This window comes from Peromyscus eremicus, chromosome X, assembly GCF_949786415.1.
Source record: "Peromyscus eremicus chromosome X, PerEre_H2_v1, whole genome shotgun sequence".
Classification (NCBI taxonomy): domain Eukaryota; kingdom Metazoa; phylum Chordata; class Mammalia; order Rodentia; family Cricetidae; genus Peromyscus; species Peromyscus eremicus.
The window spans coordinates 100,608,151-100,630,622 of NC_081439.1; the positions used below are offsets into that span (position 1 = coordinate 100,608,151).

Consider the following 22,472-nt stretch of genomic DNA (forward strand, 5'->3'; position numbering starts at 1 on the left):
CTGAGATGACGTCTTTCCTCTGTTCGCCCAGATGTGATCTCAAAACCCTAACCATTGAACACCACTAACACAGGGATCCAAGACAGGAGGTCTTACAGTGACACTGTGGCTTCAGGGCACTGCTGGCCTGAACCTTCTTTCTGGCCCATGCTGATGGCCCATTGTTGTGTAACAGTTTCCTCTGAGATGGAAACATTGCACCATGCAGGCTTGGGACCTCTTTAACCAGAGAGATAACTCCAAATAATTCTAAGAACTCCCTGATACTGACCAGGTTCACTAGGCCTCTTTCTGCCAGAGTCAACAGTGAAAGCTGAGAGTCCCTGTCAGAGGAAGAAAAGCTGAGCTGCTAGGAAGACTCTTAGAGGTCAAAAGAAGCAGACAAGACTGAGACAAGACCAGCTGCCTAGAAGAAGCAAGCCCAGCTAAGCAGCCTAGAAGAGGTTTAAATCAGCTGAGGCACCTGGAAAGGACACGTTCCAACCTGTTGAGCTGCCTGCAGGCTGTGCAGTGTACTCCAGATTCCCAGGTTTTCTGAGCTGTCACCCATGCTGGGGTCGGCTTTGGTGATGCAACTGTCTGAGTCATTTCTGTTCCTGTAAACCCCCACCTATATCCTCTAAGTAACCCCAGTAAAACCCATTCATTCACCAAGTTGGACTTTGGTGGTATCTGCACTTTGGTCTATCATGGGCTCCCTGTCTGGAGTGAGTAGATGAGTGTGTTTCGTCTCCTCAGGAAAAATCTTGTCACACAACACATGCACATAGCCTGAGGGCACCTCCAAAAAACCATCTCATAAGGTAACTAACTGGCTGGTGAAGTCAGGGCTGCCCAGAGCAACAATCAGTGTTTCATGGCAGCGATGTCTCCTGTGATTAAATAATTGTTTGTCTAATTCCGCACTCCCTCCTGTATCCCATTCTCAAATCTTCTTCAGTTAAAATCCGACCAGAAGTTTCAATGATGTGGGATGCTTCTGTATCACCCAGTACCCTCTCTGCAGGCATGCATCCTGCTTCCCTTCTGGCTGCAGATTTCACAGAGATGGCTGTGGGGGCATATGTCACCTCCACCCTGGTCATTTCTTCCCAGAACGATGGCGATGCATTTGTTATTTCTTCTTTTGATTTTAGTGAACACCTTTCTTTGTCTTTAACCTTGACAGGCAACACTTTCTGTGCCGAAAACTGCAGAGTGATTGAAAAAAATTCTAGTGGACAGGAAAAATGCATTTTTTCATTCCAGAAATGTTGGAGTGTGGGAAGGAACAAGGCATTGCAAGGATATGCTAGATAGTAAGGTAAATTTTAGCTACAAATAAGAAATTTTTTTAAACTTTACGTTCACATTTATTTTATTTTATGTGTATCAGTTTTTTGCCTGCATGCATATGTGTATACCATGTGTGTGCCTGGTATCTATGGAAGTCAGAAGGGGGTGGTATATCCCTTTGGAAGTGGGGTTACAGATTCATGTGAGCCACCATGTGAATGCTGAACCCAGCTCTTCTTGAAGAGCCAGTATTCATTAACTCTGAGCCATCTCTTCAGCCTCTCACATAATTCTTTTCAGTGTAAATATGTCTCTAATAATGTATGGAGAATACATATGAAACAGAAATCTGTGTCTGTAGTGGCACATGCCTGTGGTGCCAGCATTTTGGAGCCTGAGGCAGACAGTCTAGAGTACAAGAACAGCCTGGGTATACACTGAGGCTCAGTTTTAACACCATGCATTAAGTGTTTACCTCTATTTTAAATATACCTTAATTGTTCTCTAGTGGAACTACAATTTTAAATTTGATGTGCCATTGTTTGATTTATGAGCTTGAACAATTGTCCCTTTTGGAATTAGTCCATGGATATATATCTATCTGTGATTCAAGAGGGTTCCAGAAGAAAAATACATACTGAGCACTTCCTCTATATATGTGCACGCACCCGGGTAGCACCCCAAACACAGTTACAAACACTTCTTTTGTTACACAGTTTTTTCTGCCCTGTGTACTTTTCCCATTCAGGTGAATCAGGTGCTGTGCTGAGGATGATACCATCTATTCTTCAGCAAGGACTTCAGGAGATGCACGGGTAAGGGACAGAACTATGAGACAGGTTTTCCACAACTTTATTAGACACATACCTAGAGTCTGATGCCAGGCCCCAAGCCCTGTGATAAACCTGCTGGATCTGAAAGGTTTTGTTTACATAGGTTCTTCTGCTTTGGATAGTCACACATGGCAAGTTCAGGAGTGAACAGAAAAGTTACTTTCTCAGACTGGACAGAGCTTCTGTTTTTTCCACCTCAAGAAAGACTCTTGTATTGGGCTTAGCAGCCTTGGAAAGAGGCCTTGCTCTTAGGCACAGAAACCAGAGCAATCCACAGCATCAAACTGAAGTCATAGGAAAAGTTTCTTCTTGAGTAGCTAGAGGTTGCATATGGAATCCTCCTGAGGATTATCCATCCAAGTTTAGAGAAGGTTAAAGAGGGTGTGGAGTGATGTCTGGGGCACAGAGTCACACAGAACGGACCCTTCAGAACCATTAGCCTCTATCACTTTTCTGAAAGAACATCTCAATAGCCCCCTCAGACAGAGAAACACAACAATGCTTTGGACTTGGAAATCTAGAAGCCTGTGTGAATTAGTTGCCTGCACAGCAACTTGATCCTGCACCCAATTGCCCAATTGCTAGCGTGGTATTTTGGTTTGTTCTGTGTATTGGACGTTGTAAGTCCCTTCCTGTCCACTACATTGATATTTAGGAAGCAGACTGCAAGAGTATAAATGGGCTCTGAAGCACCACGCAGCTTTAGAAAGGGTTCAGACTGCGTGGTTTAAAGATTAATTTCCCTCTTGAATGCTTTTCACTCCCTACCATTTTATAAGCATTTACAATGTAAGTTGGTCCTGGCTCTGTCTATCCCACTAACATCTCTTGACTGACTTTATCCTCTATGTTCACATGATGAAAGTCCATATGTGTGATGTGATGAAATGAGGTTTGTGCAAGTGGCAGAAGTAATAATGTCCAATATTAGAGCAGGTGGTTCTGGGTCAGGAAGCAGTCATTAGTGTTCCTACCTCTCAGCTACTCGGAGAAGAGCAGAGTAATAAAGTTTTCTGGAAGTTCAAAATCACACCCTAGAACACCCGCCCAATTCAGCCCCAGTTGCCAGCCAGCAGGCAGGGCTCCTGCGGGAAGGCTCCCCATTCATTAAGACCCCTCAGCCGCAGACCCTGCGATCTACTCGCTCTGCCCCCATTTCCATCTGCCCGAGACCCCAGCCACTTCCTGAGGCTTGGAAACCAACCCTTAGCTCTCTTATCTCTTATTAGAGAGAGAGAGAGAGAGAGAGAGAGAGAGAGAGAGAGAGAGAGAGCGCTCTCATTGGACAAAGGGCTGTCACTGGACCAAGAGTAACCTCAGCAGACAGGGAATCTGCCAGCCCTCATTAGACCAAGAGTGGCTTTCTCAGAAGTAGAATCTCCCACCTCTCATTGGACCAAGAGAGGCTTCCTGAAACACAGAATCAGTCACTTCTGACTGGATCAAGAGTCCTGAGAATACCAAGAATGTGTCTTGGATTCACAGAATCAACTAGCTTGGGTTGACCCAAGAGCAGCTCCCTGAAACACAGAATATGCCTGCTCCAATTAGACCAAGAGCTAAGATTAGGCCCAGAAGGGCCCCCTGAGAAACAGACACAACAAGCACAGAGTGGATCAACAGCAACTCACTCAGACACAGGCACCTCATATACTCATTAGAGGAAGAGATGGGCAGACGTCAAGGTAGAAGTACATACAACAACATAAAGAGCAATAGAGCATCACCAGAAACTAGGCCTCCTCCAACAGCAAGACCTGAACGTCACAAGACAGAAGAAGCAGAAGAAAGTGACCTTAAGAATAGCATCATGAAGATGCTAGAGTCCTTTCAAGAAAACATGAAAAATGAGATTGAGGAAAAGATAAACAAAAAAGTGGAAGAAATCAATAAAGAAATTGAGAAAAAGACAAACAAAAAATTGGAAGAAATAGAGGAAAAGACAAATAAAAAATTGGAAGAAAGCAATAAACCCCTTAAAGAAAACAATGAAAAAGCAATTAAACAGGTGAGGGAAACAGTTCAAGACCTGGAAAGGGAAATAGAAACAAAGATGAAGACACAAACAGAGGGAATGCTGGAAATAGAAAATCCAAGTAAATGAACAGGAAACACAGATGCAAGCATAACCAACAGAATACAAGAGATGGAAGAGAGGATCTCTGGTGTAGAGGATACAATAGAGGAAATGGATTCGTCAAAGAAAATACCAAAGCCAAAAAAGTCATAACACAAAACGTCCAAGAACTCTGGGACACCATGAAAAGAACAAAATTAAGAATAATAGGGATAGAGGAAGGAGAAGAATACCAACTCAAAGGCACAGAAAATATATTCAACAAGATCGTAGAAGAAAACTTTGCCAACTTAAAGAAGGAAATGCCTATGAAGATACAAGAAGCTTATGGAACATCAAATATACTAGACCCCTCAAAAAAGTCCCCTCACCACATAATAATTAAACCACTAAACATACAGAATAAAGAATATTAAGAGCAGCAAAGGAAAAAGCCAAGTGACTTATAAAGGCAGACCCATCAGAATAACACCCGACTTGTCAATGGAGACTTTGAGAGCCAGAAGGTCCTGGAAAGATGTAATGCAGACACTAAGAGACCATGGATGTCAGCCTAGACTAACATACCCAGAAAAACTTTCAATCACCATAGACAGAGTGAACAAGACATTCCAAGACAAAACCAGATTTAAAAAATACCTATCCAAAAACCCAGCTCTACAGAAAGCACTAGAAGGAAAATTCCAACCTAAGGGAGTCAAATATACCCACAAAAACACAGGCAATAGATAACCCCACAGCAGTAAATCCCAAAGAAGAGACGTACACACACACACACACTTCCACCAAAAGATAACAGGAATTAACAATCACTGGTCTTTAATAACCATTAATATCACTGGACTTAATTCACCTATAAAAAGACACAGGCTAACAGATTGAATATGTAGTCAGTACCCATCCTTCTGCTGCATATAAGAAACACACTTCAACTTCAAAGACAGACACTACCTCAGAGTAAAAGGCTGGGAAAAGACTTTCCAATCAAATGGCCTTAAGAAGCAAGCTGGTATCGCTATCCTAATATCTAACAAAATAGACTTCAAGCTAAAGTCATTCAAACAGATCGAGAAGGACATTACATACTCATGACAGGAAAGATCCACCAAGATGAAGTTTCAATTCTGAAAAGTTATGCCCCAAATACAAAGGCACACACATATATAAAAGAAACATTACTAAAGCTTAAATCACACATCAAACCTCACACATTAATAATGGGAGACTTCAACACCTGACTCTCACCACTGGACAGATATGTCAGAGCGAAGCTAACAGAGAAGTAAAGGATCTAACAGATGTTATGACTCAAATGGACTTAATATATATCTACAGAACATTCCACCCTAACAAAAAAAATATACCCTTTTCTCAGCACCCCATGGAACCTTCTCTAAAATCGACCACATACTCGGCCACAAAGCAAATCTCAACAGATACACAAAAAATTGAAATAACCTCCTGTATTCTATCAGACCACCATGCCTTAAAGTTAGATTTCAACAATAACAAAAATTACAGAAAACCTACAATCTCATGGAAACTGTATAATGCTCAACTAAATCACCAATAGGTCAAGGAAGAAATAAAAAGAAATAAATTAAAGACTTCCTAGAGTTCAATGAAAATGAATGTACTACATACCCAAACTTATGGAACACTATGAAAGCATCGTTAAAAGAAAAATTCATTCCACTAAATGTCCACATAAAGAAACTGGAGAAATCTCACAGTAGTGATTTAACAGCACACCTAAAATCTCTAGAATAAAAGGAAGCAAAGTCACCCAGGAGGAAAAGGTGCCAGGAAATAATCAAATTGAGAGCTGAAATCAATAAAATAGAAACAAAGAGAACAAGACAAAGAATCAATGAAACAAAGAGTTGGTTCTTGGAGAAAAACAACAATAGTGACAAGCCCTTATCTAGACTAACCAAAAGGGACAGAGAGACTATCTACATTAATAAAATCAGAAACAAAAAGGGAGACATAACAACAGACAATTAGGAAATTCAGAGAATCATCTGGTCATACTTCAAACACCTGTACTCCACAAAATTGGAAAATCTAAAATAAATGGACGATTTTCTGGATAGGTACCCCATACCAAAGCTAAATCAAGATCAGATAAACTATTTAAATAGACCAACAACCCCTAAGGAAATAGAAACAGTCATTGAAAGTCTCCCAACCAAAAAATGCCCAGGACCAGATGCTTTCAATGCAGAATTCTACCAGATTTTCAAAGAAGAGTTAATACCAATACTCTTCAAAATCCACACAATAGAAACTGAAGGAATGTTACCAAACTCCTTTTATGAGGCTACAGTTACTCTGATTCCCAAGCCACTCAAACATTCAACAAACAAAGAGAATTACAAACCAATCTCTCTCATGAATTTTGATGCAAAAATACTCAATAAAATATTGGCAAACAGACTCCAAGAACACATCAAAAAAGTATCCACCATGACTAAGTAGGCTTCATCCAAGATGCAAGTATGGTTCAACATGCAAAAGTTCAACATACAAATGTAATACACCATATAAACAAACTGAAAGAAAAAACCGGCTGGAGAGACGGCTCAGCGGTTAAGAGCACTGGCTGCTCTTCCAGAGGTCCTGAGTTCAATTCCCAGCAACCACATGGTGGCTCACAACCATCTGTAATGAGAGCTGGTGCCCTCTTCTGGCCTGCAGACATACATGCAGGCAGAACACTGTGTACATAATAAAAAGTCTTTTAAAAAAAGAAAGAAAAAACCATATGATCATTTCATTAGGTGCTGAAAAGGCCTTTGACAAAATCCAACACCCCTTCATGACAAAGGTCTTGGAGAGACCTTTATATAAGGAACACACCTAAACATAATAAAGGCAATTTACAGCAAACCAACAGCCAACGTCAAAGTAAATGGAGAGAAACTCAAAGCAATTCCACTAAAATCAGGAACAAGACAAGGCTGTCCACTCTCCCCATATTTATTAAATATAGTACTTGAAGTTCTAGCTAGAGCAATAAGACAACAAAAGAAGATCAAGGGGATACAAATTGAAAGGAAGAAGTCAAAACTTTACTATTTGCAGACGATATGATAGCATACATAAGTGACTCCAAAAATTCTACCAGGGAACTCCTACAGCTGATAAACACTTTCAGTAATGTGGCTGGATACAAGATTAACTCAAATCAGTGGCCCTCTAATACACAAATGATAAATGGGCAGAGAAAGAAATCAGAGAAACATCACCCTTTACAATAGCCACAAATAATATAAAATAACTTGGTGTGACCCTAACTAAGGATGTGAAGGACCTCTATGACAAGAACTGTAAGTCTCTGAAGAAAGAAATTTAAGATATCAGAAAATGGAAAGATCTCCCATGCTCATGGATAGGTAGGATTAACATAGTAAAAAATGGCAATCTTACCAAAAGCAATCTATAGATTCAATGCAACCCCCGTCAAAATACAAAAACAATTCTTCACAGAACTGGAAAAGATCAATATTCAACTTCATTTGGAAAAACAGAAAACCCATCAAGCTCATCGTCTAGTAAGAGTAATAAGGTGAAAATGGCCATCCTACTAAAAGTAATCTATGTATTCAATGCAATCCCTATCAAAATTCCAATGCAACTTTTCACAGAAACTGAAAAAAAATCTCTATAAATATAGTAACACTACTGGAGGTATCAATATCCCAGATTTTAAATTATGCTACGGAGCTATAGTAACAAAAACAGCATTGCACTGGCAGGAAAACACACATTGATCAATGGAATAGAATTGAGGACTCACATACAAGCCTCTGCTCCCATGGCCATTGTTTTTTTGTATATAATTTATTTATTTCATTTTAAATACATTGGTGTTTTGCCTGCAAGTATGTTTGAATCAGATTCCCTGGAAGAGGAGTTATGGACAACTATGAGCTGCCATGTGGGTGCTGGGAATTGAACCCAGGTCCTATGGAAGAGCAGCCAGTGCTCTTAACCACTGAGCCATTTCTCCAGCCCACCAGAACACTCCTTCAGCCCAGTAATTGGTTCTGGTAATTTCCAAAACTTAAGATACATAACCAAATAAATATGTGCTGTGTTAGTGGAGAGAACTTTGGAAATGACCATTTTCATCAAGTCTGGGACTTAGCCACATCTACCATGTAGGCCCCAGTTGAAGCAAAATATTACCAATACCAAATGGACCTTATGTCTGGATATTAGAGATAATAATACCTGCCAGGCCATTGTGAGTATTAAATGTGATAATATATGAAGTATCTAGTGCTTAATAGTTTCTCAATAAATTTGTCTCTTTTCCATTCAAAAGTAAACATTAAAACAACCTAGGTGACATAGACCTGTGCTCAAATCTACCATTTCTTTTAACAGAAATGATGAAATTACATATTGGAGAAAAGACCAATGTCAAAAAATGGTGCTAGTCAACTTGGATGGCTTTTAGAAGACAGTAATTAGATGCTTTAATCCCACCCTTTACAAAACTCAACTTCAAATGGATCAAGGAACTCAACGTAAGACCCCATCCCCTCAAACTGATAGAAGAAAAAAGCAGGAAATACACTTCAGTTATAGGCACTAGAAAGACCAGGGATTTCATTTTTAGCTACCTATTGACATAGCCAGATTGCAGGATTATACAGCACTTTCTCTTTTATCTGCAAAAAGTAATAAGGAGATGTAGAGTGCATATAACCACACATTCCTTAAGTCCTGATGTCTCCAGGAAGCTCCTATTTTCCCACCTTTCAACGTTCTCCTCTTTTCTTATGGTGTTATTTTTAGGGATTTTTAAAAATAAAAGGGGGAAGCAGACAAAATATGGAATCAATCCATTTTTGCAGAATTAGAGATTTTATTCTTTATTATTTTTTGTTTTTAAAATGTTTGCTAAGTGAATAAATGCTAAGTGTTGATGGAATTTAAAGAATACTGTCATTTGTAATTCTTCTAGAAGATTAAAACATATCTGGCTAGCTAGATATAGTTGCATCAATGCATATGTTATATAGCGTTACATGACATTTATGCAACATAAAGTGTGAAAACTGTTAAAATAGAAATAGAAATATGAAGCTTCCCTCTGTCCTGGAATGGTTGAAGTCTCTGTTCATTCCAGGATTCTTTTGAAGCAGCAGGACCTCTGTCTACTGTGGCTCCTAGGGCCATGCTTGCTGCACAGAAGAGGGGTCGGGTGAGCAGAGAGCTGTATTCCAACAGTGAAGATGAATGCTGCCTGATCCAGTGAATCCTGTGACTGGCCTTTGGAAGATTCAGGTGTGCACTGAACTCATGAGTGTGGGCGGAGACTGTGCTGTCTGAAAACACACTGACCACCTCCTGGGGACAATGAGGATCCTCGGACATGTTTCTGCTCCTACACCTACAGAATGGGGTTCAGGAGTGAGAGACAGAGAACAAAGCACATTCTGTGCAAATCCAGAGAGACCAGAGAAACAACTGTGAAGTGCAGGGGCTACTGAAGGTGACACAGGCATGCCACCTCTTGAAAGAAGACCTCTTTGTCAATCTGTTTGAATCTTGTGTACAGAGATCATTTTGCATCTACATTCTACAAAGCAGAAAGAAAATATTGTGAAAATCTCTCTTTATTGATACTGTTATTCCAATGCCAACAATATAGAGAAACACAGTTTTCAACAACCCATCTCCATGTGGCTCCTGGACAAGGATGGCATCCTAGGGCTCCTCCACGTCCTTCATGGAAATGTGGTCCTGGATCCCAGGTGGTGCGCTCCTGAGCATTGCTTTCTTCTCATTGGCCCTCTGTTTGGCTCTCCTGTTGTTAAACCAAGTCTGAAAGCAGAGGAGAATGGGAAATGTCTCAGCATGCTGGGCACTTTGATGCGAAGAGGCACATCATAGGGACACTGGCATTCTGAACTGTACAGCAGCAGCTGTTTTCCAAATGCTCAGCCACCCAGGGCAGAAGCAGGCAGGGTGTGTTCAGTGTTGGAGATCATGGCTAGACTCTAGTTAACCCTGCCTTCTTCACAGGAACCTGAAAACAGCACCAGCAATCACTATTTCTGAAAAGTCATAGCATGCCTGCACCTTCAGATCACACAGGGAGAGCAGCAGCCCTGTGCTAAGTTCTGGAAGAAACTTGGTGCAAGACAAGTGCACATTTAACGTGATTTCCAAGATGCACTTTTACAGGTATCTTATTCACCGATGCTGGGTCATCTCTAATGAATTAACTGGTTTTGACTGTTCCATCCCTTAGACAAGGTTTCAAGAGCATTAATCCTCGCCCTCTTCCACCGCCCTTGGGACAGTTTGGACAATGTGTTAGGGTGGAGACAACATCTGAACTGAAAACAATCCCCCAGATTAAAATTGAGTGCTGCTATCTCATGCACACTCACAGAGGAGGAGGAGCAACCACTTGGACTATGAAGCTCTATTCCCACATCAGTCTCGTCATATCATGCATTAGTTGCTCCACGTGGGTTCTATAGGTAAATAATTCACTTGCCCCGATAGCTAGTAGGTTGTCCTTTAGCTAAGTGTGCACAACTTATTTTTAGTAAATTAATGCAACTGAATCCTTTAATAGCCCTGTTTGATCCTGCATCAACTTGAGTCTCTACAGCAGCATCCTCAGCCCCAACATGACTCCACAGAAGTTTCTTGTAAAGGACAATGGTGGTGAAGGAATTAAACATGAATACCAGGTAAATAGCCATGCACTCACAGGTATGTGTTCTACATGTATATAATTATAGAGCCCTTGCTGTCTAAAGATCTTTGCACACAGAACATGAGCAGCATGTGGTTGCTTTGGGTTTCTGTTTCCACCAGGAAGTCACTTTCCTTTCAGGAGTAGGCAAGAAACACTAGCTGAAGTATAGTTCTTCCCCCTTCCAATCAGGAAGCCAGTGACAGCCATCATAGGAAAGATAGCAATCATACACCTGTTATGATCCTGTATATGCACAGCGTCTTACATCATCAGCGGGCACTGGAGACTACGTACCCACCACGTGGTCACGCAATTCCCACCCTAAAAAGCTGGATGCTAACCCCCACCCTCTCTCTCTTTGCTCTCTGTTCTCTGCTCCGCTCTGCTCTCTCCCCCCAAGGCCTGACTCCCCTCTCTCTTCCCCCTTTCCCTTCTAATAAAGCCCTCTGTAACTCTGAGGTCATGGCTCATGACTTTTCTGCCAGTAACCAGCTCTGCCACCAACACCATTCATCTTTTCAACACCTACTGAAAAAGAACCAGGACAACTGGTCCAAGACCTGAAGTGCTCCAGATGGACTTCCCCACCAGATGCTTTCACAGATTTACTGACCTGCACTTTCGCTTCGGGCACATTCATGTTTCTGGCAAGCACCTGTCTGTGTAAAGAAAGCCACAGAGATCAGTAGACAAGGTTATGAGAAACATCACAGGCTGGAAACAGTGTGTGCTTGTGACAATCTTTGTCTTCCTGCTAAATTTCTCAAGGACTTGTCACTGATAAAGCCAGGCATGGTTTTCAAAGGTTTCACATCATCACAACATTTAAAGTGTTGTGTTGTATATTGATGGTCAGGATGACTCTAATTAGCTTACACAAATAATTTCAATGCAATATTTTATAAATGAGTACAAAGACAGAAGTCTATGATGGAGACTTATGTAAATTTTAAGCATAAGAATATGTAGAAAATATGTGAAAGGCTGAATGATGACAGGATGTTATTCTCCTGACTCTGTTTCCTCTAAATTTTGTTTAGTACCTAATGCAAAGACTAGGAAGGAGTGGGGGTGGGGTGAGGTGTGGAGGGGGAGAAAATGAGATAAAATAGAGCATATCAAAAATATAATTTTCCATGTATTATAGAACACAACCAAGAGTGTGTAGCCAGAACTGACAGTGGAGACCTGTAATTCCAGCTACTTGGGAATCTAAGGCAGAAGGGTCACAATATAAGGCCTGAATGGGCTCTAGTTTAAGTTCAAGGTCACCCTAAGGAAGGTAGAGAGACCCTATCTCAATAAGAGGAGGCTCATAGCCAAGGCAAGGGGCCTCAGATTTATATTCCCAGTACTTGAACACCAGAGAGAGGATAGCCTCAAGAATAAGAATAGCTTGGTTTACATTGAGAGATCCTTTTCAGCAAGGACTCCAAAGGAAGTCCATTTTTAAAGAAACCAAACACCCCTTTAATATCAACCAAGAAATGGGTGGCTGTGGCCATAGATTTAGTGGACTGCCTGTGGAGCATACACATTCCCTGCCTTCAACCCTCACCACAGACAAACAAAAGTGACAAAGACAACCACAGTGTAGGAAAATGTTTGGAAAGAACACAGTCACAATCTCTTACCCAGTGTAGTAGCTAACACAATCAAGAGGTGAGGACGCAGAGAAAACAGGAGCTTCTAGACTGTGGGTGGAAATATCTATTCATGCACTAGGTGAGGAAAAGCATTGATTACAAAAAGACTCAATGCAGTAACTCCATTTCAGAGTTTTCAAAGCCAAGACCAGAAGCCTGGAGCTGAAGAGGGTTTCTGTCAGCACAGGTATCATCAACCCCACCCCCATAACCACAAGGCAAAAACAACCCTGAACTCCTCAGAGAAGAGATTCTAAACAAAGACAGGGTATGTTGATACAGTGGTGTGAGATTCAGACCCAAAGGGATCTGATCACCAGCAGAAACTACAGCTGAGAAGCCTGAGAACTATGACAAATCAGTCAAAAAAGGACGTTGACCTCTATCAGAGGCGGCCATTAGAGCACTAGTATTTACACCAGGAAGGAAGAAGAGGTCAGGTTCTGGGGTGGAAGAAGTAGGGAATTTTGATACAGTTGGTCAAGAGGAATGGACTTCTAGAGCTCTGTTAGACAAATCATAACATTGCAGAATTCTAAAGCATCAGAAGAGTTTGAGTTCCTACACGATTTTCATTCACCCATGTTGCACCACGGTTGAGAACCGAGATAAAGAAGGACATGGGCAGTAAGCACACCTGTTTCATGCCACCACTGCATGAAAAAACTCACCTTGATTCAAACACTGAGCTCGATGCCGCAAAGCAACTTCCCCACACCCATCATGCGGTAGAAGCTACCTGTGGTTTGGAAATGAATGGGGAGGACAGGGCCCAGAAGGGGTAAAGGCCAGGACAATATGAACACTAGCCCCTGGAGGCCAGGGTGCCTCCTAATGCCAGCCACATACCTTGTGAGCACATCCGGGTACTGGGTTTATCAGAAATTGTCTCCATTTCCTGTACCTGCCACTGTGTGAAGTGGAAATGGATTTGGTGCCTGCTGGGCTGGTGCCTTGGAACCCTGCTGGGCTCCTGTGGGTCCACCTCCATGGCAACCTGTTTGCTGTGGTCACCTTCAGGACCCAGGCGCATGTGGCCTCCCTGGTTGAGGTTGCCCTGTTGGTTCTCACTGTTGTCCAGGCTTAGAGCTCCTTCATAGACCATGCCACCTGATTCAGGTGCTCCCTCCTGTTCAGGGTGGGGGCCACTGTCTTCCTCATAGTCCTCCAGATGGTAGTAGAAGTTGTCGTTATAATTGTGGAGGTGTTCCATGGATGCTGCTCCTCAGAAGCCTAGTGACCAGCACCCTCCCTGAGGTGTTTGGCAGGAACCTTAACCTGGGGTCTTTCAGCAGGTTGTTGCCACAAAGGTTCAGGCTCTCCTCTTTCAAGATTGCTATTGGCTTTCTGTGTGCTTCCTACACTAGTGGATGAGTCTCTGAAGTGAGAATGGGCTAGGTGGTGGCCAAAGCATGGGGTGGCAGGACACTGAATCTTACTTTTAGGAGACCTGCTCAGATCTGGCAGCCTGCCCTGGCCCGTGCTCTTGGACCTCACAGAACACCTTGGGAATGGGGCTATGGGAGATTGCACGCTTATTTTAGCATGGAGAGTGGGGAACGGAGGAAAAATTCACAATGACCACATGAGGCTTGGGGGAAGACTGGAGAATTTCTCATCATCCCAGACCCCACATTTCCGAGTCTCTATGACACATGAGATGAACATTGATTGGACAGGGTCAGCTCTGCATGTGTCTGCTTCAAGAGTCTTCAAGGACTCTGAAAGCAGAGGCCAATCCCAGACCTCCACCTTCAGCAGTGGCATTTTAGTCCCATGTTTACAGTGTGTTGTGCAGCACTGCAAAAAATCCAGTGCAACCCTTGGAAAAGTTAACAGACTCCAGACAGCCAGTGAAGAATCTGCATTAGAACGCTTATAGAAGGTCCTGTCCAGCGCTTCTCAGCTCTGCAAGTTCAGACGCTGCACCAACTGCACCCTTTGTGTTGCAGTACAAACTACTGAGGGCTGAGGGTGCATTCGTACAATAACCTGGACAGAGTAAGTGCCACAGACTCTGGAAGGCCATAAACAGGGAGAGGTTGTGTGCATTCTTGTGGTAGAGCAACTGTTCTCATTGACGGTGTTTCAGAGTGCTGGGGTTGGGGTGGGGTGTTAATAGGACCTGAGAGAAAAAATGCAGTGTTGTCCTTTGGTTTGTTTCTTCATTTTGTGTTTGTGACAGTCTCTCATGTATCCCAGGGAAGCCTGAACCTCGCATGTCCCATACCGTGTACATCAGGATGACTAGTGCTGTACTGCCTTGTGTTATACCCTCTCACTGGTCACAGGAGTGCATAGAAATGTCTGGCTTTTGGTTAATTAACTAATTATAAAAAAGAGGTATTAGAACTGGAGGCTTAGCTGTGCATAGAGCTACAGCATGGCTGGACAGCCTCCAGGAATTCTAAATATATTGTAGGGCAAACATCTCAACCTATAAATGTAAACACCATGCCTAGAAATAGGAAAACCATGTCAAATAATGCTGGATAATAGCTAAATCAAACAGCTCATTGTTTTGGAGGAAATATCCAGCCTTTCACTGAAGGGGGAGACATAGAGCATTGCTACTATTGACTGAAATGGCTTGAGAGAAAGATCCGGAAGGTAAAGATTGACCCTCCATGGTGGTTATGCTCACAGTGCTCTCTGTGGGTGGAAAGTTCTTTAAGAGCGTGGTAAACCCAGCAGTAAGACAGAGATTTCAGAGTCCCTGAAGTGGGGGCTCTGACTTTAATAAATCCTACTACACAAGGGAAGTCATAGAAACCGAGCCCCGTGATTTCAGGAGGAAGTTGTATATGGATTTGAGATATCTGAGTGAAAGGATGTTTACAAAATGTCCTCAATGAACAGCAGAAAGTCTTTTCTCTTAAAGTGTCAATGAAAGCGCTTACCCTTAGACACAGATGCCAGCCAGTCTTGTGTAGTCAGCCAATAGAAACACAGATCCCTTTTCACACATTTACCTGGTCTCCCCACAGTCTCCGTCCATGTTTTATGAAGGTGCCCTCTCACAGACACACGGTCCCTTGCACCGCAATGTAAGCTACTGAAAAGTGGAGCCTCTTCTAATTGATAGGAAGTCCAGTCAGAACCTGAGCCAGACATGTGGTCACCTAGAGCATGCCTCCACAGGATCTGGCCCAGCAGCTGGATACACATTTTGTGTAGCAGTTTCCTCCAAGATAAGACATTCCATTTGGAGGAAAGCTCCTGAAGACACAAGACCTTCCAAATGGAGGCGAAACATTTCATAATGAGGGAGAGATGTTTAAGACACAGGAAGTAAAAGGCTGAATAGCTCCAACTGGGCTTAGAAGATGTTTGTTCCCAGTTTCTCCCATCTCCCCAGGAAGAGTGTCAAGAGCACATCTCAGTTCCACATAACCGGGGAGCACAGAATCAGAATCCACAGGCAGCTGAGGCACAGGATGCCATCCACAGGTTCCGTTCATGGAGCATCAGCCCCAGTGAGAAGACTGAAGCCACTGGATGTGGCAGCCAGGAACTGGAGCATGTCAGCAGATAACACTCTGTACCAGGAAAATTGGTGGCAAGGGCCTGAATAGAACTCAAGAAATTCATCACTTGCTGGAACAACCAATGTGGAGCCTCAGGACCCTTCCTCCTGATGCCTCCAGGGCCCCAGTGAACCTCTCTCTCTCTCTCTCTCTCTCTCTCTCTCTCTCTCTCTCTCTCTCTCTCTCTCTCTCTCTCTTTCTTCGTGAGTGATCTCCACCATGAGCCCTCGGGGATTATGCTAAGATAAAGACGATTGCATAATATCATCCAGAAGTCAGTTAGGACCAGAGGCCGTGGTGGTAGTAGCAGCTGCAGCAGTGTGTATGTGTGGAGGACTGGGTGGGGGGGGTCAGGAAGGAGGAGGGGGCCTCACTGGTGTAGGAACTCTTCTTCCTACAGAGAAACAGTGGAAGCCAGAAGCAGCCAGGAACTCAGGCTCCCTGGAGACAATCTGAGGACCCTGGAAACCACTGATTTCACTCCACCCTTACAAGACTGAGACCTGTTTTCAGACTATTCCAAAACTCCATGGGACTGTAGGATGTGCACTGAGCTCAATGGGGCCTACACAGGCTGGGGGTAGGGGCTGTGCTCAGACTTCATTCCTCCTTCTAGAGTCCCTTCCTGCTCTTCCTGACCAAAGTCAAACGGGATCCAAGGCTGCTGGGCCTGTCAGCTTGCACATCACCACGTACATCACATCTCCTGAACAGCTCAGGGTGGATTTTCTTTGCAGTAGCTGATGGTCAGTACAGAGACCCACAGTTGGTCATTGTTCAGTGGCACACAAGAGAAGGTGGAGCACTCAGGTCTAAATGGGACATCTCTGTCATTCCCCTTGTTCACAGGCACAGGGACCATGAGGATGACTGGTGGACGATTCTTAAAGCCAGGGGAACTAGTTATCTGTACTGAAATGTTATGTGCTAGACCTGAAAAAGGGAGACCTCAGGTTCAGGGCCACAGATGCAGCCCTAGTGAAATTCTGATACCTGTTTCTACATCAAGGGCTCTCAAATCAGTGTGCTGGGAGACATCCTAGAGACTCAAAAGCAAACTAGCATGTACCTGCAGCAGGCAAGGTCCCTGGAGCACTCACATTCCCAGAGACCAAAAATAGACTATTCATTGCAAGGGCAGGAGAGCATGGTGTTGGGACAATACCATGCAGTACATTTGGGGCTGTACACCTAGGCCATAGCTCTCCATCTCACTAAGATGGACTTTGTGTATTTGGACCTGCAGCTTCACATAGGCAAAGAAGCAGTACTACTCTATGCACAGACTGACTGTTCCAGAACATTGCTAGGGACTCAACCTTGTTTACATATTAGAGCTGCTATGAAGCAAAGGTCCCTGAAATCTTGAGTACTGAGGGTTCTCCAAGGCAGGTAACAAAATGCAGAGGGAAGACATATTAGTCAAGATCTCTGAGCAGGCAAGGGAGAGACAATATGCTCCCTGAGCTGGAATGGAAGAAATGAGACAAAAACCTCCCTCTGGCCTGGATGGATGGATTCTCCTCTCCCTCTCAAGCATCAGGACTCTGGCCAGTGTGGCTCCTAGTGCCCTGGACGTCCACAGACAGGGTACAAACCACACATCATGTACCTCTTTCTCCCACTGTCAAAACTAGGAAAAGTCTCTGGGAAGTTTCCAGCTGGGTCCAGGGTAGGACTTACTGGAGTGTGGGTGGGAACAGCCATGACTAGAAACACAGTATCCTCTGCTGGAGACTTGCCCCACCTGGCCTTACAAATAATTGTTCCACAGAAGTGGAGTGAGTTGACAAGGCCATGATGAGGGTACAGAGAATCATGTGGGGTCAGCATGAAGCAGCATAGCACCTGGAAATCTTCCTCACTCAGCAAGGCACAGTGACCACAGCTTGCCAGTGTCACCTCCTGCCATAAATACCATTTCTGGAATAGGCAACTATGGTTCAAATACTTATACCCACATTTTAGTAACCTGAAAAACAATGGAACCAACATACTTAGAATCCACCTCTTTATTGCTGAGATAATTGCAGGGAAGAAAAGGATGTCATGGCCAGCATGGGTGGCCGAGACATTGGGGGCAGGGCCAGGCTCCACGACATCTGGCTCTGGACAGAGGTGGTACTCATGCGCTGCTACAAAATCTTCAGGGATCGTTGTTCTGGGGACCAGGTGGTGCATCAAACAGCATTGATAGTGTAGTGCTTCTCTTGAAAATCGCTCTCCTGGTCCTAAACCAATCCTACAAGCAGAAGAAAGGGTTGCTTTAGTACACTGAACTGTACCACCACTGAAGAACACATGCTGTAACCTTGTATACTGGATCAATTTTACTAACATTTTAGAACGTATATGGAATCCATCCCTGGGTCAGTGTGTGCTAGGTATGTGCTCCAGGACAGAGCTACTCCCCTAGCAAAGCATCACATTTTTGATTGCCAAGAAACTGTTTGTTTATTGATCTAACACCAAGAACGGTTGAAGACTTACCTCAAGTGTGTACTGATTGTTCAGAATGCTGGAAACAAAAGGTTTCATTCTCATTGAAACAGTCAAAACACCCCCATGAGGCCCCAGAGGACATGTACCCCCACACCCAGGCCTTCAGATATGGGACAGACCCAGAATATTGTCTATTCTCTCCATCAATTGATATTTTTAATGCATTCTTTCAGGAAAGGATGCAGATCTAGCTCATGGGTTGTTCCTGGTCCTTGCTGTGTGTTGAAAAGTATCAAAAACAGTTCTCTTGGAACCCCGGAGTACTATCTCAAGGCCCAAAGCTGTCTGTAAAAGGCTCCATGGTGATAGCCTTTTGTGAGTATCCAGAATACACATTTTATGAGACAAAGGGCACTTCTTCCTGTTCTGTGCTTCCTCCCTAGCCTCCAAGCATACTGTGTATAGGACTTTTCCCTTGTAGTCATGTGGTCTGGAAAAGTCAGGGCTGATTGTAATGGTGAGCAGAGTTCACATACTTCACCAACAAAAGACTGGTAAAAGGGTTATGGGCCTTTTGAGGTTCCTGGTCCCAGTATTGATTCAGAACTAAGCCAGGCATGGGACATTTACAGACTAGATCAAGAAGTCTGAGAAAAGGTTTTCTGAGACACGCAGAGTGAAAGAGTTGAAGGTGAGCAAAAACATGATCTCTTCACTTAAGTGAGGCATGTGGGCTGCACAGCCTTCAGAAGGTCATGGAGAACACACTATGTTCACCGAGGGTCAGACAAAGCATCTTGGCATCTTAGGTTTCAGGTGTCCAGGTTGGCATTTCCTGCCTGAGAAAATGGAGGTCTTTTGTCATCTTGAGCCTAGCCTGGCTGTGGACTGGTCTGGCGTCCTTGGGATAAAACTTCAGGGTCCCATTCTTCTGCTATAATTATCCTCTAGAAACAACATCACAAGGTGTGGAGCCCTCCCAAAATATTATTATTTTTAGAATACTGACCAGCACATCCGCTTCCGACACACCCATCCATGTTGCAAGATCCTTCCTGAAGTGAAAAGATTCCAACATTTAGGCTTTGTGGTGGATGTAAACTGTATAAGGACATGTCCTGTTTGCTTTTAAATGTTTGTGTCCACACTTGTGTGTACACGTGTACACACACACACACACACACACACACACACACACACACTATTCCTCACACCTGCTTTGAGACATACTTTAGTAGCAGGGTTCTTTCAGGGACCAAAATTAAGGGTAATCCCCCAAACACAGGTATGTCATCTATGTACTTAACATGTAAGCTTCATTAAGAGAGACTCCATGATGAAAAGTGTTAGCCAAATTTTAATCTGAGGTGGAATCCCTCCTACATTTTCCCAGCCACACCTCAGGCTTCTCACTCATTCTTACAGAGACTCATTTAGGACAAGCATTGTCTAAATTTCCCACTCACTCACGTACCACTTAAACAGACAACAAAACACATTCTTTCCAGTTGGACTAGGGCACATCCCCTTACTCCAGAATCCAATTTCTGCTGGAGGGTCCAGACATGGTGGCTTTGTTTCTAGAGGAAATCGGGGTTCAGGGAACACCAAAGGACAGCCTGGATGCACTGCCTGAAAACCAGGCGCCTAGCAGGGCGTTCTGCTTACCTTACTTGAAAGCTGGGGTAGTGATTCTCTTTGAAAAGACGCTCTAGGTCCCGCAGCTGAGACTGGGTGAATCTGGTGCGTCTCTGGAAAGGCTGCCTGTCCCCAGCCTGGAGAGTCTTGGTGCCCTCAGGCATTGCCGCCTCTTGCTGAGGCTGCTGTGGAACACTTCCGCCATGGCCACCTTCGGCCTGGATCCCCTTTTCCATGGGGCCAGAACTACCATCGCCAGAATGACCTCCTTCCATTTCTTCTTCTTTGTTTTCTCCCGCCTCTACCACTCCTGTCGCTTCCTGAGTAAGACCGGACTGAGCAAGCTCTTCTTGAGCAGGCTTGCTTGGGGCAAGTTGTTCGCTCTGATCAAGCTCACCCTGAGCAAGCTCGCTCTCTACAAGCTCCTTCTTGCCTCCTTCCTCTCCAGCCTTCAGGACCATTGCATTCCCACCTGCAAGAGAGAAAAACACAAAGATAAAGATCTGAGCATCGTGGCTCATGGATCATTGGAAAGCCTGGAGAGGGGCCACTGGCAGAGCCGGGTAATCGAAGTGCCTGGCCACTGGCCTTTCCACCAAATTTGCTTCCCGGACTTCGCTCAAGTGGAGTCAGAACCATTTTACTGACCATGCTGCTGTTCCTGGTCTTCATCAGCTCCTGGACTCAGCATCCTGTTGAAACTGTGGCAGTAACCCTCACGAGTCTCCTTGCCGGGAATCTTTCTATCAGACCCGAGTTCCGAAGACTTAAAAGCCGTGTCCTCACGGTCTGGCGCCAGATGTACAGCTCTGACTCTTGACCCGGAAGGCTTGTCTTCTGGAGACTCTACGTAATTACAATGTGTCCAATCACACATTCTGGCCTGCACAGGCTCAGTGGCTGTGGGCTTGTCCTCTGAGGTGCCTAGCCTGAAGCACTTTAGGGCTGCAAAGAGCAGGGAGTACTTTAAAAACTGCAGTGAGTGTGTGTGCGGTGGGGGTGCAGAACCTGTGGCTCTGGTTTGCTGCTTAGCTGACACCTCTAGTTTTGTTCAAATTCAGTCACAGGGGGTAACACAAAGACCTTTTCAAACTCAGCAGGCCCTTGAGCCCAGCTAAATCACTTTACTAATTTATGCAAATGTCCTTCAAACAAAATGCCCCAACCTTGGTTGTGCTGTCTTGAAGAGCCCTGTATGATGGCAACTATGTGGGTAGGTCAGGGCACGATCCTCCTGAGAGACTGTGCTCCCAACAGGGCTGAATTCCACCAGTGTTCACAAGCTCATTCTGATGGAGACCTTTCTCTACCCAGCTGTGCTTGACCAAGGTCCTAGGGTGACCCAGATACCTGAGGGCATCAAAGATCAACCCTGGGTACTGGCTCCCAACCTGTCTCACAGCTGTGAAGGTGAAAGGCAGGAGGAGTAAGCAATTCTGGATTCAAGCTCTACAAAGAATCATTGCAGGAAGGGGCAGAACTGAGGAAAAGTTAGAGAGACTCCCCAGAGTAGGTGACATTCCCAAAATTTAAAAGAGCCACTGAGCTCTGTCATTTCGTGGTTTTTGTTTTTAACAGGATCATGGCAGAGTCTGGACAATGGCTGAGGTAATTGTTAGGAGATGGGTTAGTTCTCTGTGATAGCATAGGCTGAGACACTGGAGGGTCCACGGTCCACATGGTCTATCCCACACCAAGGAGATGATCTTGTTCTGTTCACCCATTGCCCACCTAGTCAAGGGTGGCTCAACCCCCTCCCACCACAGGCCCCTTTATCCATGCCTGACTAGGGCTTTGTGAATTGTGGAACTTGACTGTCTGGTCACCATTAGCCACTGCACGGTCTTGTGTCCTCTGACATTTCAGCTGTCCCAGGTGCTTTTAATTATACTCAGCTTTCTTCTCACAGTCACCAAGGAGCAGCTGCAACTGTCCTTCCTCTTCTCCTTATCTCCTGGGTCGTTGTGAAAGGCTTCCCTGAGACACCGAAATGGGAGGCTTTCTTAGACACAGACTTTACTCACACTCACAACTAGCTGCTGGAGAAGCTAGGCTATTTTAGGAGACAATAGTACCATGGGTGTTTTCCTGAAGGACTTGGTGGCCTGGTTGGACTGCCCACCCTAGACGGGAGCCCTGTCTTTATCATTGTGAGACAGCTTGACTGTCCTACTGATCGCAGAAACTCTTTGTGTCTCATCTTTGGTGTTCCTGGCTTGGCTGTTTTAAATCAACCCTCCTTTATCCCTAGCATCCCTGCAACATATGCGAGCAACTTAGAAATTTGAACGTGAGTGCTTTTTC

At 44.2% G+C, this 22,472-nt stretch overlaps 1 protein-coding gene across 1 annotated transcript; it reads right to left on the bottom strand.

Moving 5' to 3' along the window:
• Positions 1–18,082: 18,082 nt before the first annotated feature.
• Positions 18,083–20,636, bottom strand: LOC131899611 (homeobox protein orthopedia-like). Its single transcript, XM_059251113.1, has 3 exons — positions 20,199–20,636; positions 19,540–19,585; positions 18,083–18,330 (listed from the first exon to the last, which is right to left on the bottom strand). Exons 1-3 carry the CDS (start codon positions 20,627–20,629, stop codon positions 18,235–18,237), a joined length of 573 nt encoding a protein of 190 aa, XP_059107096.1. The 5' UTR covers positions 20,630–20,636; the 3' UTR covers positions 18,083–18,234.
• Positions 20,637–22,472: the final 1,836 nt, after the last annotated feature.

Coding starts and splice junctions, on each gene's coding strand:
- LOC131899611 (XM_059251113.1), bottom strand. CDS start 20,629: ATGGTCCTGAAGGCTGGAGAGGAAGGAGGCAAGAAGGAGCTTGTAGAG. Junction 19,586..20,198: donor TACCCCAGCTTTCAAGTAAG/GTAAGCAGAACG, acceptor TTTTCACTTCAG/GAAGGATCTTGCAACATGGA. Junction 18,331..19,539: donor TGTCGGAAGCGGATGTGCTG/GTCAGTATTCTA, acceptor TTCTGCTTGTAG/GATTGGTTTAGGACCAGGAG.